Raw genomic sequence first — 22,713 nt, 5'->3', positions numbered from 1 at the left:
GAGAGTGAGAGACCCCACTACTATGGACATAAATATACATTTTTATGCCTAGTTCCCTTAAAGTGTAACCCTTTCCCAGGCAGGGTAGTCATGTCCCTTTGTTTTCTTCTTGTAAAAACAGTTTTCTGGATCACTCTTAGTCTGCCCCCTCACCCTAGACTACTCTGTCTTAGAAGACCCTCCCAAATTGCTCCTGACAATAAAGGAAACAGTTGATGTGGTTCCGGCAATTGACCAAGATGCTGAAACCATATGGGAACCGCTAGGATGTCTCCTGGGTGAGGTGTTTTGGGCATGTCCTACCAGGAGAAGGCTCCATGGCAGACCCATATCTCTCAGCTGGCTTGAGAACCCTACTATGTTCCTCCAGTATGAACTCAGGAAGGTGGCCAGAGAGAGGGAGGTGTGGGCTTCTCTGCATAAACTCGTTCTACCCTGACCCAAACCCAGATGGATGTATTATTATTGTGTACTTGTGTGGAAGGACTGCATTGAATAATCGGCCCAACAACATGAAAATAAGCTCCAAAAGGACTTTTGTGTGAGACATTTAGTGACAATACATTTTGTTTAGGTGAAAATTAAATGTACTCATTATTTTCATGTTACTTTTACTCCAACTGTAACACTTTAACTATGTTCGGAAGCATTCATGTAACAAAGTGTTTTGCAGATTACCTCTGTGGTGGCCATCTTGTTTTCCCAGTAAAGAGGAGGCTTGCCTCAATTGCAGCTCTTTTATAGGCCAGTCTGTATTGAGAAGGCGTGGTCTTTAGAGTGTTTAAAGGGAGCAGGAAATGGATTGGGGGCCTTTTTGGGAAGTTGTTGTCTGTATGTGCATGATGTTGGCAAGAGACAATAAAACAATTACTTCAGTTAAGATAGAGTGAAGTCTGATGTTTCTCTCACCGCTCCTCTCTGCGTAACAAACTAATGGAATATTTGTAAGAAGTCTTTTCAGAGACACAAAGAGTTTTTGGAAAGAGTCCACCTCTGTGTGGGCTCTGTGTTACTGTTATAAAGAATAAAAGTGTTCAGATTGTAAGACTCAAACATAAATCGCCTAGATTTGGATTAGAACAAATTAAAAGTTATAGCATTAGTCATGTTGCTTTTCATTCTTACTCTGGTGAGGGATCAGAATTAATAAAAAAAATGTAGTGTTCAGAAATGAAGGATGTCAACATCTGAACAGTAACTGAAAATTCAAACAGTACAACTAGCAGGCATATTCAGAATAACACGGAAAGCTTCTGCAAACATAAGAATTGTCTATCTATCTATCTATCTATCTATCTATCTATATATATCTATATATCTATATCTATATATATATATATATATATACACATATATATATATATACATACATATATATATATATATATATATATATATATATATATATATATATATATATATATATATATATATATATATATCCCCTTTATGCCAATGGCCCTTGCAGTGTGCGCTTCACCCATCAGAGGGCGCATCTTAACGCTTAGTTTAAAAATACTCCCTGAAACCCAAATTCTTTTAAGAGTGGAGCTGCTAAAGCAAACTACCCGACTTTTAACTTTACGTGTCTTAATCAGCACATAGGGGCAAGTTCAAACTCCTGGGCCAATACCGAGCCTGAAGCCTGGTCTCCTTTCAGATTTGAACAGCTACGATCGGTAGCTGGGATCTCTAAACATCTCTGTCCGAGAGGGAAACACGGAGAGGGAGACGTGAGAGCAAGGACGTGAGCGGAAGGGAGGCAAAAATCAGAGAAAACCTAAGCTGGACACACTGATAGCGCTGTTTTTGGGCGTGCGTAAAGGCGCGAGGCGAAGTTGCATTTACAGGATACATGTAAACACAGATGTCCCCCTTTTTTGTTTCCCAGACTGGACATGTTTCCGCTGCTGGAGAGCGACGTTTAGACAGTTGTGAAAAGAGATTGAACCAAGGGTTGTAGACAGTCTGGTCTGTTATCCCTTTCTTTTTATCTTTCGCTTTTGGGACTGAGTGGAAGTCCTTGTTTTTACGCTTAGAGTACTAAGGAAACGATAAATGCAAATGCGAAGGGTGACTCCGTGCTTTTATTCATCGTCTACAGAGACTTGAAAAGCCGCTTTCCCCACATTGCACAGCAGCCCGTGGTGTTTGGTTCACTGAAATGTGAAACACTAGTGAAGTCGATACATGACAAACTGCTGTATCCAGCTGGTTTGTTTGTCTCTGTTGTAAACATTTTACGCTCTTTGGATTATATGTGTTGAGTAGGAAACTTTTTAAGAATGAAGAGGAGAAAATTCACGTAGCTCGTCTCCGTTTTCTGCTTACATCGTCGCTGTTTGCCGAAGTGGATCCCTGTTATTATTTTAGTCATTTCCGAGCCTTCACGTTGAGGAGAAAGGGGAGCTGACATGCGCCTGGACATGGGGATATTGTGAGCTGACCTACTGCGAATAATACAAAGTTGCGAAATTGCCTGATTTGCGTACATAGTGAATAATCAAGACACCCGGAGCCGGTGGGAAATCAACCATAGTGCCTGCTCGTGCGCCGTGAAACAACGCTTTTCTGCTCGCACTGAGCCAGTTCGAGAACCAGGTTATTTTGCGAGGAGAGACTTCGGAGAAAGATATGGAGGAGTGGAGACAATGCGGACGGTGGTTGATAGACTGCAAGGTCCTGCCCCCGAACCACCGGGTTGTGTGGCCCTCGTCGGCCGTCTTCGACTTGGCACAGGCCCTGCGTGATGGGGTGTTGTTGTGCCAGATGTTGCACAATCTCTCCCCAGGATCAGTGGACCTGAAGGAGATCAATTTCAGACCCCAGATGTCACAGGTGAGTCCGCCTCGGTATACATTTTAAACGACCAAGTGGTGGCTTTGATTTACACGCCCCCCGGGCAAACTTTTATATGCACTACGCTGCTACACATCCACACCCTGGGATTCCCTGGGTAGCCACTTCCCACTGAGATGTTCCACGATTTTCCTTGATTGTTTGGAAAGCTTTTTTTGTACATTTCTCTGCCTGTATTTCCCCAGCTGATCCAGAGATTCCTTCCTGTCACAACAAGCCCATTCCTTGGCGCAGTAAAAAAATTCTATCAGTGTATCTGTGATAATACAGCAGTTAAACACATACTGTGGTGGGCTCTGTGTGTTAAAACATGCAAGCTTCATTTAGTTTTTCCCAGGTGGAGAAAATAATGCAATTATGCCCACTAACACCTTATTCTGGAGGTGTCACACCTGGATCCATGTGGTGATATAGGCCTCAAGGTTGATGATGAGCTGTTCTGCTGGTGGCTCCAGGAGCACTTAAAAGCCAATTCCGTTCATTTCTTTTTTTCCCCCTAAAAAGGTTAAACATTTATCTACCCAGTATTTTATTTCTGCTCATGCAAGTATCAGCCCCCCCTCCCAATGAAATTGACATACAGTTGGCAGCTAGAGCATCTTCACATTCACTTCCAAGGGTGCTAATTGGGTGTTATCTAGACAGTCTAACTCTGTGCAGAAGTGAGCAAAGATAATAAGCTTCTTAGGGAAGAGAAAATCGAGGACACTAAATAAAGTAAAAGGAACGTTATGGAACGTTAGAGTGATGCTCTTCCATGGTTGATGATTTAGTATACACCATTTGTCTGGTGGTAGCAGTTTTAAAAGGATGCTGCACTATTTGCTTTTAAATTTTTACCTGTCTCAAGTTGAAGGGAAATGGCAAACTGGAAGAGACTCAAAGAGAAGTATCCCCGTGTGTATGTAATTAAACTCAAACGAAACCCAAGATTTCATGGCAATGAGATTAGAGGTTTGAACTGTAGCTATTGCACGCCTCTGCTTCTGTAAAGCTCCCTCTGCACTTCAGCTCATTCATGTTTCCAAAGCCAATAAGAGGAAGTGTCGGGTGCCACAGGAAGTTTACATGACCACGGTGGTGGAGTAGAAGTGCTCTGTGGCAAACATGTCTATTGACTTTTATTCACCCTGATGTCTGCACTGAAATACCACACAGCCTCCGCTGCACATGGTGAAGAAGTCTTGGCACTGGCACTGTGACATATTTAGATTATTCTTATTGTCATACCTGCGGGCTTTAATAGCTGTGTTAGGAAGCGATTCCTCACTGACAGCAAATTTGTCTGATATGCTTGGCACAACTTCTGTGACCTCTTTCTGTCATAATAATGTGTGAATGTGTGTGTGGGTCTACTGTCTGTCTGTCTGCTTTTTTTGCTCTGTCTGTGTTGGGTGCTGTTTTCTAGTAAACACTCCTTTCTTTGTCCTTGATTAATCAGGAAAAGATAATTTGGTTAGCCAGATCAACAAGGAATTCATTTGCAAGTGTGTATGTGTATGTGTGTATTTTTCAAACGGAGCAAAAATGCCACTTTTGTCTCTGTTTCACGCTTATCAAATGGGATCATTTGCAACTGTTGAACAAAACAAGAATGTCATGTAAGATTCTGCGCGTTGTGGTGGACATTTTAAGCTATTTGTCTTCCATTTAAGACAATAAACACTTAACAGAAGAAAGAATTACATATTAATCAATGAAAGTAAATGCTAGTGGCATCGCTATCCATCCCCCTCTCTTTGCCTGGTAACCAACAGCGGCCTTAACTTATCACCTCCAGAAGCTACTGGGTTCAATGATTACAAGGGCGAGAGAGAGAGAGACTTGGATGGCATGCTTTGATCCGCCCACTAATCCCGAGCTCCCAGTACCACTGAGTGAATCTGCAGCGAGGGTGAAAGTGGTGTCCTCGGTGACAAATTGGGTTAAACAAAATCCTGGCAGCAGAACAGTAGTATGTGATTTATGATAAGGAAAAGGTCAAAGCTCACGTGCTTTAAAACCGAGAACACACAGTTAGTGGCTTAACCAAATGAAGAGGAGCTGAAGCAGAGCAATTATATTGTTTGCTCAGTACAAAATTTCTCTTGTATCCAGTGGATAAACTTTAGCGGTGATTGATAGGTTTGAAATTGAGTTTTGTCTGTGAATATAACTAGTTTCTAACATTTAGTTAAGACGCCCTCAACACATGGTAGTAGGTGTAGAGCCGATGCATCGTAAAGGTGGTTTATGGCGAAAGAAGAACATAAAGACACAAAGTATGTGTTTCTCCTTTTTCTATTGATCCATTACTTCTACTGCTAACAGAGCCTAATCACAATAATGCTTTTCAAGTTTGGCATTGATCCCGGTTTGTGGTCTTGGTGCTTTTGTGCATTCTGCAGACATCAAAGAGAATTCCTGGTAGAAACACGATGGTCATAATTTTTTCACAAAACACGGCATGTCGACAGTTAATGAATTTGCAATTGAAATTCCACTCAGTGTGCTTTTCTACCTTGTATGTTATGACTTGATGATGCTTTCATGGTCTTAAGATGAAAATTTTGAAGTTTCCTGAACGTGTGTTTCATTTGACCCACTTGTACAGTGCTCTGCAAAAGTCTTGAGCCACCCCTCATTTCTTACATATTTTGCTAGTAAAATGGGAAACAGGTGCAGTGATGTGTTGAAACATGTGAAGTATATAAGGCAAAAACAGAGACCTGTTGCCACTGATTTTCTTTATTATTATTCCAGTAAAGAAATTGGCTTACTTCAGCCTTTTTTTTTCCTGCTTCCCTTTTTAAAGATTAGTTTCTTGACACCCGTCCTTCCATTGAAAACGTTTCTGATGATGAACACTGGATCAATCGAAGGGGCAGATATATTTCTCAGGTCCTGTGTCTTTGATGGATTTTGTTTTCTTAAGGCGGTAACTTTCAGACTTTACTGCAGCAGATACTTGATCTTTTATCCTCTTCATCTTTTGCCTACGTTCCTCAATTTTTTTAAGGCCACATTGCGCGCTAAGATGTGCCAGGTTTTCAGCGAATAGCTCTGGGGGAGTCACCTTATTGGTGCAAAATGACATCAAACCTATTATCTTTGGTATTTTTCAGAAATTCAACTAAAGAAGTGGGAACAAATGATGTGTTTTTGCAACATGTTGCTAATAGCAAAGACCAAAGACAAAATTTGAAATTGGTTTTTTTTGCTAGCTTGTAGGCGCAACACTGTTTCACCCCTTGTGTTAGGTACCTCTTTATGTTTATTTTATTCATTCATTATTCAGTGACTGAGTGGCTTAACAAACAAAAACACATTCCTATGAAAATGGTTAGGTACAAGGGCTGGACTGAAAATGAATGAAAAAGCAGCCAATGTTCAAAGATAAACTTTAAAAGACCTTCAGAAATCCTGGAGCGCTTTTGCTCACGACAACTACAAAGTTAGAAGAAAGTCTGAGTCCTTGGAAGCAAAATATAAAGAAAGACGGGATGGCTCAAGAGTTTTTCACAGTAAGGCACATGGGATGCCAGCTCATGGCTGTGTGTCAGACAGTAGTCACTGGTTTCTAGATTATGCTTCTGCAAATTCCATCTTTTGCTCTTGACAGAGCGGTGTATGTAAGCCCGGACCCTTTGAGCATGCTGAAATGGCAGCTTTCATCTTCAACTCACAGATCTACAAATTTTGTATAGTTCTTAATTATATATTCTGGTAATAGGCAACAGGATGAGCTTTACAACGTAAACATTATAAATAAATAAATAAAAAACTCTCAGTAATAAAATCACTTGCTATATTATTGTATATTTTTGTGCTCACAATAAGCTGCCAAAAACTGGACAAGCCCTCTTTTCTCCCAGCTGAAAGCTAGCTGTTTTCTTAAAACAAAAATGGTGCACTTGTGCTAACTTAATCGATAACATACAGGACCAAATACACACTCGGAAACTAATTTGTCACTGTCCATTTTGATTCCTAGTGTATGTGGTTAAACATCATGGCACTAACCTCATTAATATTTCTGTTATCAGATTTGCAATTATAGAGTTACATACCAAAAGAGAGCATGACCAAGGGGGATTAAATATTGTTTGATTTTGTCTTTCTTCCCCTTTGTGGACAGGAGAGGAGGTGGAGTAGTTCTTAAAAGGAAACTGTGAAACTGACCTTCATTTATGTGGTCAAATGAATTCCTAATTGTGTTTTTCAGCATTTGTTTGCCTTTACCTCAAGGTTGTAAACGGGTGGCTAATGAGCGCTGGTGTCTGTAGATGCTTCAGAGCTCAAAGTGTACTTATTCAGAATCCAATGCCTCAGGCGGTGTCTGAAAGACGAGACTGAGCCTTTTGAGTGTTCTGCAGTTCTCTCTTCACTTCTTATTTTCTTTTGTTTTTTGTTAGTTGTGAATGCCTATGGGATGAGCAGGTGGATATGTGTGTGTGTGTGTGTGTGTGTGTGTGTGTATGTGTGTGTTTGCTGTGCTTTTGTTTCCTTGTGTGACCGTGCACTTGTTTATTATGTTTGTAAGTATGTTACAGTACCTGTGTTCAGACTCAATCAGTATTGAAGCTGGGGAGCCTGCAGAGCTGCACTGAAGTTTCTCAGTACTCTGCAGGGCTCCAGATCCCACACAGAGCCTGCTGCTTCCACTCAACATAATTGAGGTTCTTCCTCTTTGTCCAGCTCCCACCAGAAATATTGGCTGCTGATGGAAAGTAACCGGATCAGATCTGAATTCTTTTTTTTTTTTTTTTTTTTTTTAATTCTGCCATTCCTGCAAACTTGGATTACCATGATATTGGTGTTATGCATCATTCATCCGGTTCTAAAAATCACACTATAGAAAACTGACTGAAATGTTTTTGCTGCTAGGATTAGAAATAACTATAAATAACAGACACAGGGATAACAGCTGATGTGGAAAACGTGTTAGTTGCCTAGCATTTATTTGTTTTTCTCGCCACTTGACAAATTGTATTTTCATTTACCTTGTAGGTCCTGTTTTGTCTCTATCAGCTCTTTGGAAAGTATGTGGCTAGCTTTGTGAACTTTCTTTTTCTAGATGCTGTTTGATGCTAACTAGGTAGACTCGGGGTAAACAACAAGAGGTTTGTGGTATAAAGACATCCTTTTGTTTTTTTTTAAGGGGCTCACAGACTGATGCCGGCCAATGAAATTTCATACAAATAAGAGGATTCAAAGCCACTTTTCATTGAGAAAAAACAGCTTCTATGCTGTGTTAAACAGTTGCACGCAGGACTTTACAGTTGGATCTTCAGCTTCAGACTAGGGCTGCCACGATTAGTCGACTAGTCACGATTACGTCGACTATCAAAATCGTCGACAACTGATTTAATAGTCGACGCGTCGTTTGATGCTTTGTAAGATCACAAAAGACGCAGGAATGAGTAGTAGGATTTAAGAGTGTAATAACGGACTGAAACAGAAGATGGCAGCACTGCATGTACAAGGACGCCAGCTGCCGTTAAACCCCGAAGAAGAAGAAGCTGTGTCCCAGAATTCATAGCGCAGCCCAGCGCAGTTTCCAACAATGGCGGCAGCTAGTTAGTTTTAATGGTTATTCTTTCTGGGTCACAAAATAAACGTTTAACATATTTTCAGGCGAGAATGTAGCTGTGTAAACCTCAAATATCTGCTCAGTTTATCAAGACACCACATATTTTCAAAAGCACTCCGACGTTTTCGGAGACGTCTGTTACCCACTAGCTAGCCGGGGGCAAGGCTCACTAGCGCCGTGAGAACACCGGACTCCTGGCAAATCATTTTCAAACCCACCGCCGTCTTTCGCTACTCAGGTTAAACATGATATATAAGTCACTTAGATAACTTAAAAATGTTATTGTTTGGCTTTTTTTTAGTATTTTATTTGTTCCTCAGTAAATCGGTTTGGCTGAGATTAAAGTTATAGTTTTTACACAGCTGAATAAACGTCAAGCAGACAGCTGATTATCAGAAGTGTGAGATGCTGGAGAATTTACTCCGGTGTCCTGTTATATTTTAGATAGCAAGGAGTTTATTAAATTTTAATGAAATTTGCAGATTGTTTCGGTGAAGTTTAATAAACTATCATCTTGTCTTTATTTTTAGTTAGCACAGATCTTAAACACTTAAAACTGTAAGCTAATGATAGTTATATAAGAGCAGATGCTGCTGGTGCAATAAGCTGTACGCTGTACGTCCAATGGATGATGATCTGATTAGTCGACTAATCGCAAAAATAATCGGTGACTAGTCGACTATCAAAATAATCGTTTGTGGCAGCCCTACTTCAGACAAGATTTTTTTTTCTTTTTTTCTTTCTTGTAACCAGGAAGTGGTGCACTTTAGATTAAGTATCTCTTTTTTAAGTGCTCTGGGGCAAAATAGGGGAAACCATGCGAAATTCACATAAAGCTATCTGTAATGAGATCCAAAATATGTAAGCTAATTTGTTGCTTATGTCTATTTTTAAGAGCCTTTCCTTAGTGCTGAGATTTGCACATGTAGCTTAATCTGTAAGACTACAATGGGTTTACCAAAAAAATGTTTGCTAAAAATATCTGCATTCTTCTACTTTATACCTGTTTAATGAGGCAGGAAAAGTGGTAAAAGGCTATAAAAGAGGTTGTAGTACATCAGACTAGGGTGTTGTTATTTTGGTACTTCCTGTGCAATCTGTTTGTTGCTTATCTTTTTCTTCATTCATTTTTGCATCTGTCATTCTTTTTCTGTGCTCCTTCTCTGTGACATGGCAAAACCTGGACAGCTGCATTGAAATCCCTAATCAAACCCTGCTTCATTTTGTCTTCATCAGTCATGTGATTACAGTATACATTCATTGTTCACTGTAGGTCAAACTTACAACACTTATTGCCCTGTCTCAGATCTGCGTGGTTAAAAATGAGATCAACGGGAGTGTATGAACCAAACAGCATGTTAAATGTCAGTGCACTTTCTACTCTGAAATCTCTGTTTATGGCCAGAGTGGGTAGGGGGGTAGTAACCACTGTAGACACCTATCCACCCACCCTTTTCTCCCTCTGGAGTAATTTAATCTCAGTGTTAGGTCTACTGTTGACCCCATGACCTCAGCGCTCGCCGGATGCAGGTAATACTGCTAATGGAACTCATTAGGGATATGTCTTGGGTTGAACAGCTGAGACTGTGCCCCTGGAAGCTAATGGGATTGACAAGGAGAGAATGGGTCTGGGCCGGTGTATTCTAACCTTTGTGTAAGGTGATCCGACTCCTGAGGTCACAAAATTCCCCTCAAAATTTTAACGTCTGTGTGGGTTGAGCGCTGACATTTGCAGGACTGACCTATAAACAGTATTTTGTTTTTTTTATGTATTTCCTGGAGGGACTGGACGTGCCTTAGTCTCGACCTGTCACAAAACTGGATACAGATTCCAGTGTACTTGTTGTTTTTGTGGAACCTAAATCTTGTTCTTGTTAGTTAAAAATAAAAAAAGTTACAATATCTAGTTCTGATAGGAATGAAACAGACACAGTGGTAGCTAACGTCCCAACTTAAACCAGCCCAAACTGGTGCGGCACTAACAAGCTGTAAAGCATTTTACTAACAATTGTTGCTTCTCTTTGATGTACATTAACCTGGCTTTTTTTTTTCTTTGACTGTCAGGTAATCTTGTGCTGCAGCTGCAGGATATAAAAACAAAACAAAGAAAATAATTACAGTCATTCTTGTTTTTAATTATGTGAACAGATTACCTAAGGGTCACAGAACAGTATTGCTGGCTGAGTAATCATCCTTCGAGTTATCAAGAGTATCACTCCCACAAATATGTCATTAACACTGAAACATTTAAGCCAGTCATCTACATTTGTTCAGAACAGCGTTGTCTATGGGTCATTTTTCCTCCTTGCCAGTGCCTGTAGTGTCAGAGATAATGTGAATGAAAGATTTGATAAAGGAGTCATTGTGTGAGGAGCTTAACAAATGTGGGCATTTTATCAACCTGAAGTCAGATTAAGAATGGAATCAGTTCCAGGACGTTTTTCTTCGTTTGCAAGTGTAATTCTTCTTCATATATGTGGCGGTTGAACTCTTGTGGTCACGACCATGTTGTTTTAGTAATATTGCACCACCTGTGGTTTAACAACGGTGATATTAGAACTATAGAAATGTTGTTTAAAACTATGACAATACTTCTGAAAGTATTATATATTTCAGACAATATAGCAGAGTGGACAGCAATAGAGCAATACATTTGTGCATGCTAGGATTATCCCTCATTCTCAGCAAAATAAGTTTTTATTGTTGAGTATTTCCCTGGGCTGCTGTTCTGTAAAGCAGGCATTCACTTGGAAACAGAAGCAACAAATTTAAAAACAAATGGAGACCATTTAAAATTTTGCTGCAGCCCAGCTGTTCCTTTTCAAGTTGGGACAATTTTTTTCTGAGCTAGCAAAGATGTATTGCCTTAAAGTTAATCCATGCGTCAGCTGTACAAACAAAAGCAACTGAATATTGCTAATGGCCCAAAAGGGATTCTTACAGGGCTGACTTAAACAATGCATGACATTTAGCAAATGAAGGGAGCAACTGAGGTACACGAAAATAGTTTACTTTGAAACTACAACCCTTGTTGCTTGTTTTAGGTGCCGTTTTTATGATTGAGTGAATAGAAAGGTCAGTGTTTATGGATTTACAAATAATGAAAGTATCTGACAATGGTCAGGTACAAAGATTGGATTGATATAAGTGAAAAAGCAGCCAGTGTGCAGAGACAAACTTTGAAAAACCTCCAGAAAGCCTGGAGAACTATTGATCAAGACCACTTAAAAAATGCAAGAAAGTCTGGCTTCTTGGAGGCAGAATATGAAGAAATGAGAGGTGACCCAAGACATTTGCACAGTACTGGACACAGATGGAAAAAAAACCCCCTCAATTAGTTTTTTTTTCTTTGTGAGATAGATTTTTTTTATTATTTTTCTGAAACATAGCTTAAAGCTAAAAGAACAGTCATACAAAAGGAACACATAAGGTGAGCTTTTCTTCACAGTCATTAATTGGATAACAACTCACTGTATGCTATAGACTCTCATAAATAAATTAATATGAGGCAGTAAAAGCATACAACTTGCAGTGCTGCATGAGAAATAATGCATAGCAGCATAGGAGAGTCATAAATAGGAAAACGGTTAAGTACTTGCATTATTCAGCAGATGAATAAATGCCATAGTAGTTGAGGTCAATATTCATTAGGTGCAAATGAATGGTCACATGTATACACATTGTAAGTGTGTGGGCCTGCTGCTTATGCGGTTGCTGCTTGGCACATCTGCAAGTACTGTGTATAACTGAAGTCACAGCTGTAATAGAATGTGGTAATGAAGCCACTTACAGAACAACGCAAACATTTAAAAGTCACTCCAGGGAATAAACTGACATTAAAATATTTAAATCTAGAGTTAAATATGACTTAACAATAAATAAATATTATCCATCCATCTATCCATCTTTTTCTGTCACTTATCTGTGTTTGGGTCTACCTATTCCAGCTCATCTAGGGCTGGCTTTCCAAGCCATCGAAGAGGTAATCTTTCCAGCATGTCCTAGGTTTGCCTCACTGCCTCCTCCCAGCAGGACATGCCCAAAATACCTCACCCAGGAGGCGTCTAAGAGGCACCCTAGTCATGTCTTCATACCACCTGTCTCCTTTTGATGTGGAGGAGTAGCGGTTTTACTCTGAGTTCCTTCTGAATGTCCAAGCTACTCACCCTATCGCTAAGGGAGAGCCTAGCCATCGTAGCCATCATTGTATATGTGATCTCTTTCTTCCAGTAACTACCTAGAGGTTGTGCCCTAGGTAGAAAGGGTAGGAACATAGGTTCACAGGTAAATTGACAGCTTGGGTTTTATGCTGAGCTCCCTCTTCACAACAACAGATTACACAAATTTGTTTGTTAGTCTTGCAATCCACTCTCCCCTCACTCTCTCACTTTTGAATAACGCCACCAAACTCTTAAATTCCACTGCTTGGGGCAGCACTCAGGCAGGCTGTTCCTCTCAATCACACCCTTCCAGGTCAGTCAGTCATTGCCTATGTGAATGTTAAAGATCCCCAGTAGGGCAACAGAGTCCCCATGTAGAACCTCAACACCTCATTCCAGTGACTCCAAGAAGGCTGTGCACTCTGAACTGTCATTGGGTGTAAATGCGCTCTGAAGTTGTTGGGAGGGGTCCTCTCATTCATTGGGAAAAACCCCAAAATACAGGCACCAAACTGAGGGGAGATTACAAATATATCCAATTCAATTTTCACCTGGGGAACTCCAAAGTGGAACACAGGCCAGTCTTTGTATAGCAAACTGGTACCAGAACTCCCAAGACACCAAACCCCTAAAGCTCATCCTGTGGTTGGTGGGGACACAGAAGAGCAGACCCTGTGACTAGTAACCTAGGACGGGACCTGGTATACCTGATCTGGCAGGGTAAATTGGTCACTTGATCTTTAGGTTATCATAGGGATCACTCTCCATCTAGCTCTTCACCAGTGGTCCAATTACCCTAGGAAGACCCTACCAGAGGCAAATTATCCTCCATAACAAACCTCCTGGAATAACTGCAACACTTAAACCACTGCACTACAATACGGTGGGACTTTACAAAGATGAAATGCTGCACATGATCCTGTATTATTCGGTATTATGTAATCATAGTTATAAATTCAATTAAGAATTTTGTTCTATAGAGTCCAGTTTTATTCCTTCACTGATACACAGCATTACCCCTTCCCCTGAACTATAAGGGCTGAAATGGTATGCATCCAAATGCAAACTGTGAGCACTCAGCTTTTTTGAATGCGGGCAATGTGTGTGTGACAATTCAAGTGGAAAGGCTGCTGCAGAAATATCAGGGGCTGCGTATTCAATTTCAAAGTCCTAAAATCACCAGAATAGGTGTGTTATAGGGATGTGACCATGTGTTAATCTCGCCGCTCAGTTTGATTGATCACACGACTAACAAACAGGCAAATGAAGTGTTGTGGGTGGATAAGAAATGGGAGGATTTTTATATCAGTTCTAGATTAGCATCTCATGGTTGTTTAATATGCTTCACCATAGGGCTATAAAAGGGCTATCTTTTTACATAGCCAGAGAAAATCGGTAATGCAGAGGCCTGCTTTTTACAAGTTAGAATTCAGTGCTTTATCGTATCGTGTGATATGGATTGTAATAAATCTTTTTCTTGACTGTTTGAATGTAGTTTCTTTGCCTTTTGATTAGCTCATTTGGGGTCCGCATGGAATGTATGGTAAGAATGGTTTAAACCCACCTTGTTAGCTTGCTGTAGTAGTTGAAACTATACCAAATGCTTCATGATGCAAAGTAATAAACTTTCATAGCACTGCACTGCAATGCTATGCTTCACCTCCGACATTTGGTATTCTGTAGTTGCTTGAGCATGAGTCAGCCAGTCTTCTAAGTTTTTTATCATGCACAGTCAAAAACTGCTCCACCTAAACAATGTGGAACAATGATATGCCTCTTTTCCCTTTCTTTTGGGTTCCTCGGGGAATGCTTTTAGTCTGAATTGTGAGTGCAACGTTTATGTGGGGAACTCCAAGTTGACCTAATCTTTGACTGAGTGGGAGAACTCAAGTGATGTCATGTAGAGGCAGATTACCGCAATTGTTGTCAAGAGTATTTTAGTCCCAAGAGTTGAGAGCATTTTTATAACTGACAGTAAAATTACCTTAAATCCTTCTGTCTGAAAATGAATCCTATGGTGACAGGAATTATTCTGTTGGCATCCTCTCTAATTATCTTACCTAACTAACCTTTAGGGATGCATTTCACTTTGAGAAGCCAGATCCTCCCAGACAACACATTGCCAGTTTTGCCATTCCACTAGAGATGGACAAAGAGATCATGCAGCCTTATGGTCACCGTCTGATTTCCAAAGAGGCTCCATCTTCATGGTGGTTGTTGGGGGTGATTAACACGGGCATGCAGTGGAATGGCGCCTGAATCTTTTCTGAGCCAGCCATGCTCTGCTGGGCGCCATCACTCCACAGAGAAATGAGAAAGAGGAGGCCATAGTTCTGCCTCTGTAGTGGTTAGCCAGATGGCTGAATATCTGAATTTCTCCCCTGGAGTTCTTCTGATGAAACCCGGACACTGAAGATCTTTCTTTTTAATCAAGTCTTTAGTTGTTAATCTGATGGCGTCGGTCTTACCATATGGAAAAGAATGGGAATAAAAACTTATAATATATGATATTTTACATGTCTCATTATGCTGTATGAGTTGATCACACTGCATACTGAAATATAAGATGCAACATCTCTTTCGTATTGCTTTGTCAGCTGGTGTCATTAGCCTGCTGCATGTTGAGCTGCTGTCAGAACAGAATCATTGCCAGAAATCTTATCTGAGTTACTGTGAGGTAGAACTGCTCTGTTTCATGCTGGGTTGCAGGACATGCACTGCTTTCCACTTCCTGCTTTGGGCACACATCTCATTACCACCTCACACCATCACTGGGTGGCAGCTAAACAGAGGCGAGGTGTTTAAAGTTTCACTGTCTATAGACTTTTTTTCAGGCCTTTGCCACAGAAATCGCCACAAGAAGCGCCAATATCCCATTAGTGATGCGTATTGATCATATCACATAATTAGCTCTGGAACAGGAAGGGCACAAAGGTAGGGTTACAATGTTAGACTCTGTCCCATAAAACTTATTGATCTTCTCCACGGCTGAGTCTCTTGTTAATCATGCAAACAAAGTGGAACAGTGTGTTGTGGGCTGTAGAGCATGGAAGTGATCATTTCCTGTTGCATGGCTTCGTGACTCATAATTTCAGCTTTGCAATTATAATCTCTCAAAAACGTGGTTTTATTTTTATCTATCAGGATCAGCTGAACATACAGTATTTCTGTTAGGGCTGCGCTTGATTGGTTAGTGAATTGATTTGCTTTTTAATTAAGTGCTTAGTCCCTTATGTATCACTCTTATGTTAGTACTCATAAGCCTGAAGTATAAAATGCCCCTCCCATTTTCCTTATATAAAAATGAAAATGTATTTTTTGTATATATGTATATAAGTCGTACTCACAAAGTATTTGCAGTTTTCTTGATTAAAATAAGGAATAATCATGATATTATCTTTTTGTCCTACTAATCAACTGGTCTTTTTAGCACTAATGAACACATCGCCAATTAACTGCACTGTGTGAGCCTGGGCCTGCGGATTAAAATTTGTTATTGGATTTGGTCCAGTTTCCCACACATGAAATTAGTCAGATAGGTGATTACAAGCTTAAAGAGACAAATCTAATAATATCACGCAGGAAGAGAACGCCTCCAGTGTTATGCTCAAGGACAGGCAGTCTTGTCAGAAGGGACTAAAACAGGTTGTGCAGTTGGAGGTTGTACTGTTCAACCACTGGTCAGTGGAAAAGAGAGAGCAAAAGTAGAACATGTCTGTCTTTAGCAGACATTCATTTGTATTCTGAACATTTTAAACCAGCGTTTGGAGACGCTAAAATTCTTTAGTCTTTTTCTTTTTTTCATATTAATGTATCACAACTGGGCTGCTGCCTTGCATACAAATGAAACTGTAATTGTCACATTTAACAAAGACCAGGAAAACCTGATCCATAGTTTTTGATTAGCCTTGGAAGTTATCTTGCGGGATTTATAACATTTTCGGAAATGCAGGAAATATGAGAGAGGCTTTAGGGACAGGAACTAACACACGAGGCCCAAAGGAGACAGAATACAGTTGGACTGTAAGGTGTTGCGACATTCACATAAATTCCTCAGAGCTGTTTGTTATTACTTGTATTTATATTTAGTCCGCAGTCGCATGTTGTTTTCTTTAATGCAGATAATGCATTTTGTGTCAGACTGACATTTGTGGTGCATTTGTGCAATTCAAACTTCTGCAAAATAAGACTTCTGGGGCTGTGCTTTGGTTATGGTTAGTCATTGCATAACATGATGAAATAATGTTTTATAGTTTCCAGCCTTTTTATTTAATGTCTGCTTTTTTGCTTTCTGAAAGTCGCACTTCTTTTTGCATTTATCATCACTCTCGCAAGTATAGTCATACTGTATGGTTTAGCTGGTGAAAAAAGAGACTGGTTCTCCTTCTGTCTTTCAAACAAAATTGACTATATCTGTGGCTTTTGCAACACAGACATGTCATCCTATCGTCCTTTGATTGATGATATTTCTAAAAAACAATTTCTCATAAGTGCCAGTTGCAAGAAAGGCAGGTGAGCGTCCTCAATCCCATCTAAAGAGGTGAAAGAAAACATTAAAGCTGCCACCAGTTTGGTGTTAGCATAATGAAAGCAGCAGAGTGTGAAGATGGAAGGCTAAACAATTTGGAATTAATGGCGGAAGCTGCTGGGGAAAACAAAGGGACAAAAAATGCAGAGCTAGAGAGAATCAGATTGAGAGGAACCTTTTTAGTGGCTTTCTCTTGTCAAATTGAGCATATCCATCGCACTGATGTGCATCGCTCATCTGGTCAACTTACCCTCCATTAGCAGACAAAGACTTGTCTTAACTGCACTGTGGTGGTCCCTTAGTTGTCAATAGCTTTTCTTAAAAATGTCTTTGTACTAATTTGGTTTTGTACTAAGCAAAACCAAATTCTCAATGTTTGTTTGTGAAATTATCTTTCACTGTAACTTTACCTGTAGTTAGCAAGACACTGATTAGTACTGATTCCTTTCTTTCCTTTGTTAACATCTATAAATCAGAAGCCAATGAACTTAACCAGGTCGTTAGCTGAAGTCAGTTATTGTTCTGAACTTAAACTTATGTTGTTGTTTATCAGAGTCAATCGTTTGAGGCAATGAGCTTATTTGCACTTGATTATTATGGGTGCCTCCTATATGTTGTATGTTATTATGGGCTTGTCCCCCCCCCCCCCCCCCCCCCCCCCCCCCACACACACACACACATGGCTGTGAAATTCTGTTGGCAGTGACATGGTTGATTTATCTGTCTTTATCTGTTTCCCCATTTTTCTTTTTCTTTTTTTTTTGTCTTTCCTTTTCTGAGGACATGCACCACTTCCCACTTTCTACTTAGCATAAGCACTTGGTGGCTTAGAAAGTGAGTGAGAGAAAGAGCTGAATAATTCCCTCCCTTTTCCCCCCAAGTTAGCCAGACAACAAGAAACATCTGGACAGAGAACAGAGAGTTCAGAACGCACCCATTCCCACCTCGGCTGAGTCCAACAATGCTTGGCTCAGATTGCGCACTTGGAGTCTGGACACTGTGCTGTTATCCTACCAAACCCTGTGCAAGTGTTGCATTCTTATCATAACTTCGCTGATTTCTGAGAAGAATATGTGGGTGTTTTCAGCTGTTCAGTGTTGTGCAAAATGTATAATTTTCTTTCTCTGACTGGGGCAAAAGGTGTTACTTTTCCTCTTTAAATTTCCATCATGGTATCCTCCAAATCTATTTCCAGAGGAGTCATCAGCCTTTAAGGTGTTTTCGCACTCATTTTTAAATCTCAAGCTTTTATTTTGTAAGCTTCCAGTTATCTTAAAAGAAAAATCCCCAATTTTTCTGTCCTGTAGTTCTATCATTAAAAGACCTGCACTCATGCCACAAAGAGGTTTTCTACATCACCGGTCTTATGTGAGTGTGCAGTGCAGGTGCTATAGCCAGAATTAGAGCTGTGGAATAAGGTGGACAAACTTCTGCTTTTGTAAGACTTTAATATTTGCCTGTTCATTCAGCTGTGTCTGTTTCTGTTTCTGCTCTTTCCTGCCATGTCAAGACAGTGGTTGGATGCTGGGGATACAGTTCCCCAATCTCATGTAAATTATTTACCATGTCTGCTTTATTGAGAGATGTGGGCTGTATAGCGGTAAAGAGTAGCTGTTATGGTAATTGTGGCAAAGGCCAAGTTTTAAAAATACATACATAAAAAATTGTATATTCTGATACTGGGTAGAATAATTGTTGTACCAGAAATCTGTTTATCGGGACGTGGCATTTTCCAGTAAGAGAAACGCTATGAGATTTCCTTACCTGCGTTATTGAGCATACATCATGCCAATAATTATTGTAGTTCATATGGTGTCAGCTAGCGCAATAATTTTTTTTGCATTTGAAACCGGAGGAGTTGTACTTACATCTTATGCCATTAGCTTGTCCTAGGTCACGGTTTCCGTCCACACATAGCTTTGCAAAAATTGCATATTCCAGAAACATGCTTTGTCGATCCGATCAGCTGTTTGTAACACTTCCTACGTTGGAATAGACATCAGTGCGAACTATCGCGTGTCCGCCATTACCTGCCCGGAACCGGAAGTGACGTCATTTTTGCGGAAAATGTAGTTTTTTTTCCTTCAGGGCCTCATAAGCCTATACTGCTGTTTTTAAAAGTTATGTTTGACTTTATGCTTTTCTGTATTGTTTCTGGAACCTAAATTGCACTGCTGGACATAGTTTATTTTGATGCACATGCTGTTTTTTTGCAAAAAACTATGAAGACACTCAAAATAAATTTCCTGTGGTTGGAAACTATTTTGTGCAGCTTTTTTGTATTTACAGTTTTGAGGGATAAGCCTCTTAAATTTCTCTAACTAGAAATATATGTTAAAAAAAAAATTAATGCATACATATTATTAAAATGTGGGCTGTAACGGTTGTATTGATGTCTAGCAACTTGAAATGCTCCCAAAAATGACACTACAGCATGTAAAAATATAAAGATAAGCTCTGGTGGACTTGGTTCTATGGTAGGTCGTAAAGGGTTAAGCTACTGGAAATGCTAATTCTTATTAATTTGTTGGGAACCTGTTGGGGTATTAAAGCTGGGTTTTAGAGAATAGTTTCCCCTTTGGCAGTTTTTTTCAAAGAAGGTATTTGATAACTTGGTCTTAACTGATACCAAAAAGTCTACTGGAGCCGACATTTTGCATTCCTGACTTTATTATAGCCTATCCTTTAACAAATATTGTCAGTATACTGTTCACTTTGTACATAATCCATCTGGGATGAACTTGACACTGTTTAATTGCGCTGATTACACAGTTATAGGCAAAGCTGTATCTAACTTAAATTCTAACTCTTGGTTATTCAAAAGGGCGTAATTCTGTTTATAAGATCCAGATAACTACAACGTAACTAAACATCTACATGTTCTTCACCCAATCCCAAATCTAAATGTTGCTCAGTTTTACTGTTATGAAAGAATAATGAGCAACAAAAAGTTAGTGAGTATCGTCCTGTGGGATTTTTAACGTTAAAAATGTATTTATTTTTAACCAGGGTTAAACTTTAACCACCATGTTTTAGACATCCTAGCTCATTGCATTCACATTGGTCTGGGTCGTTGCCTCCCTTGTGTGCTCCATCATGTATTCATTAACTGGATGAAAAGGCTTGTGCAACAAGATAAATTTCCTGAAACCTTCTATTGTCCTTACCTTGGAACACCTTCCTTGCCAAGGCTGTAGGCTTTATTATAAAATGTGTTTCAGGATTGCACTTGGCTTAACTAAGACTAAATGTATGTGGAGTTTGACCTGTTCCTCTTTGCCTCTGGAATTGCTCCTTCCTCTTTCTCATTCTTCAGTTGTTTTTCCAAAATGACTTGCCCTTGACAGTGGAATATGGGGGTGGTAGCAGATAGCATTTTCCCTGACCACAACCTTCAGACAGGCTTCTGAGATAATAAACGACACTGCGTGATGGCATTCATCTTTCCCACATACACCTCCTTTTCGTTATACATGTTGATCTACACCCCATTCTCTGGGGTTATCTTTGTTCCATTTCATGTCGGGAGAAAATAAAAGATTTAAGCGGGTACAAAACTAAATATTAGGTTTTTTATTCCAAATCATTCTCCAAATTATTTGGTCCGCTATTCGTAGAATACCAATTAGTGTGTTGTGCATGCACATGATACACATACTGTTCTATAGTATCCTCGAGGACTATAGAGTTTATAGCCAAGTTCTGCCTTGTTAGAAGTGTGTTCCCACTTAATCCAAACAGCATATTGGATTTAGACGCAGGTATTTAATTGTCTTTAAATGTCAGCACGAGTGATGACACTATTGGGAGATCATTATAGGGCTCGCTGGCTTAAATGAGCTTACTTTTAACCAGTTGACTGAATGGCACTGCTGATTGGCTGTTTGACTGGCAGAACTGATGTATTTTTCTCCTGCTGGAATTTAATTTGTGTAATCATAGAGGCAACCTTTGAGAAAACAGCATTGTTAAACCCCAGCTTTGATTGATAACTAAAAATCTGCTTAGGGCTTCAGGCTGTCAGTCATGGCTTTGTTGGGTAGTAGTAGTAAACAAAATAGTACACCACTGAGCTAAAACATGTTATTTAAACATGTCATTTATTTTCAGCATGCATACAGGGGCTGGTTTTCATGAATAATAAGGTTGATTGGATTAATATTATTTAATTATGGCATTTACAATTCCAGAGCACACTAGTTGTGTGGTGTGACTTGAGCTAATTTCCATAAGAGTCTGCTGGTTTACATGTCTCAGTATTTTGGTCATGTAAATATTGCTCTTATCCGCTGGAAATCCTGTTATGTGTGTGGTTTTAACCACCGTGTGCTGCAGACAGTTCCATTTAAATAATACTATGTTGTGTTCTTGAGTCGTATTGCATTTTTTTTCAGTTTGTCGCTCAAAGGTTGAATATTGAGATCATTGATGTTGGAGTCACATTTGAGGACAGCCCAGTAGAAGCTTTTATTTGTGAGAACCTCTAGCCATGCTAGCGGCTGGTTTGATGGATGGCACTACCTGCTAGTCAGCTGGTCCACCTTTTTGGTCCAGACTGAAATATCTAAAGAACTTTAAGATGAATTGCCAGGAAATTTTGTACAAAGATTTATATTTCCCTGAGGATGGATGCTATTGACTTTGGTGATCCACTGCCATGTGCTGTAGCACCACCATCAGATTGTGCATGGCTCCCACACAATGCACTGACTACAAAAGTTGCAGATTTGACTAGATTGACCAAAAGCCTGCTCATATTCCTGGCCTCAGATAAAACTCAAATATGAATGTGAAAAGGATTAACTATGAGAAAAAAAAAAAAAAAAAGTTTTATTTAATCGTCTCCATTTTAATAATCAAATGTATTTTTGTATCTCTGTTTCTTTAAGCACCTATGTGCTCAAAGGTGTCAGTACATGTGAGACATTGTAAATGTGTTAGCTAGTCCCTGAGGAGCTTTGGATGAGGGTGATGTTTGCCTGTCACCCCACATTTCTGACACTGCCAGAAGAGCCAATAAGTGGGGGTAAAGGTTTTCAGGGTGACAAAGGAAACTTCCTCTGTGAAGAACTTCATAAAACCAGACAGCTGAATGTTAGAGGCCTCCAGCCCCTTGCACCCCTGCTGACAGTCCTGTCGTTTGTGCTTCCTCCTCCATTAATTAAAGGAGGCCTGGCTCCCATCACTGGCCAGCAAAGGAACGACTACTGAAATATTTAAGTTGAGTACTTGTACATTACCCCTGGTTAAGGGGATCTGAGAGAATATTCAAATATTTACAAGTGTTCCCAAATGTACAGTTTTCCGATCTAAAAGTACCACATAAAACTCTAAATTTATAGTTCTTAGTTGATGGGCAGATAACAAAAAAATAATAAATTGAGGATCCACTTTTAATATGGCAGTCATTCTTTATACGCATGTTGCAAGATTTGTATTGTACATTCACTGCTTTGGATCCAAATTGCCTGCATCCAGACAGCAGTATTACAGGCTATTTAGTCACCATTAGAAATGATAAAGCTTCAAAACGAGTGTCCTTTTATGGCAGCTATGAAAAATGCACAAGTGCAGCAAATCAGCTCTTCACAGAG

At 39.8% G+C, this 22,713-nt stretch overlaps 1 protein-coding gene across 8 annotated transcripts in view; it reads left to right on the top strand.

Annotated features, from left to right (window-relative positions):
- Window positions 1–1,510: 1,510 nt before the first annotated feature.
- The window catches only part of vav2 (vav guanine nucleotide exchange factor 2), a 201,650-nt gene continuing 180,447 nt past the window's right edge, over window positions 1,511–22,713 (top strand). For 5 of the 8 annotated variants that reach the window (XM_085413546.1, XM_085413544.1, XM_085413545.1 and 2 more), the window contains exon 1: window positions 1,512–2,838. In XM_085413546.1, the coding sequence (XP_085269672.1) occupies window positions 2,635–2,838 (204 nt within the window). In that variant the 5' untranslated portion in view covers window positions 1,512–2,634. Of the gene's footprint in view, window positions 2,839–22,713 lie in introns of all 8 variants that reach the window. The other 3 variants (XM_085413550.1, XM_085413548.1, XM_085413549.1) reach the window with 2 other exon arrangements.

Source organism: Rhamphochromis longiceps, linkage group LG7 (assembly GCF_057381845.1).
Source record: "Rhamphochromis longiceps isolate RC_006_pf linkage group LG7, R_longiceps_female_GT1.1, whole genome shotgun sequence".
In the NCBI taxonomy this organism is placed as follows: Eukaryota; Metazoa; Chordata; class Actinopteri; order Cichliformes; family Cichlidae; genus Rhamphochromis; species Rhamphochromis longiceps.
The sequence above is the reverse complement of the archived record's forward strand: the minus strand, read 5'-3'. Positions and strand labels throughout refer to the sequence as shown.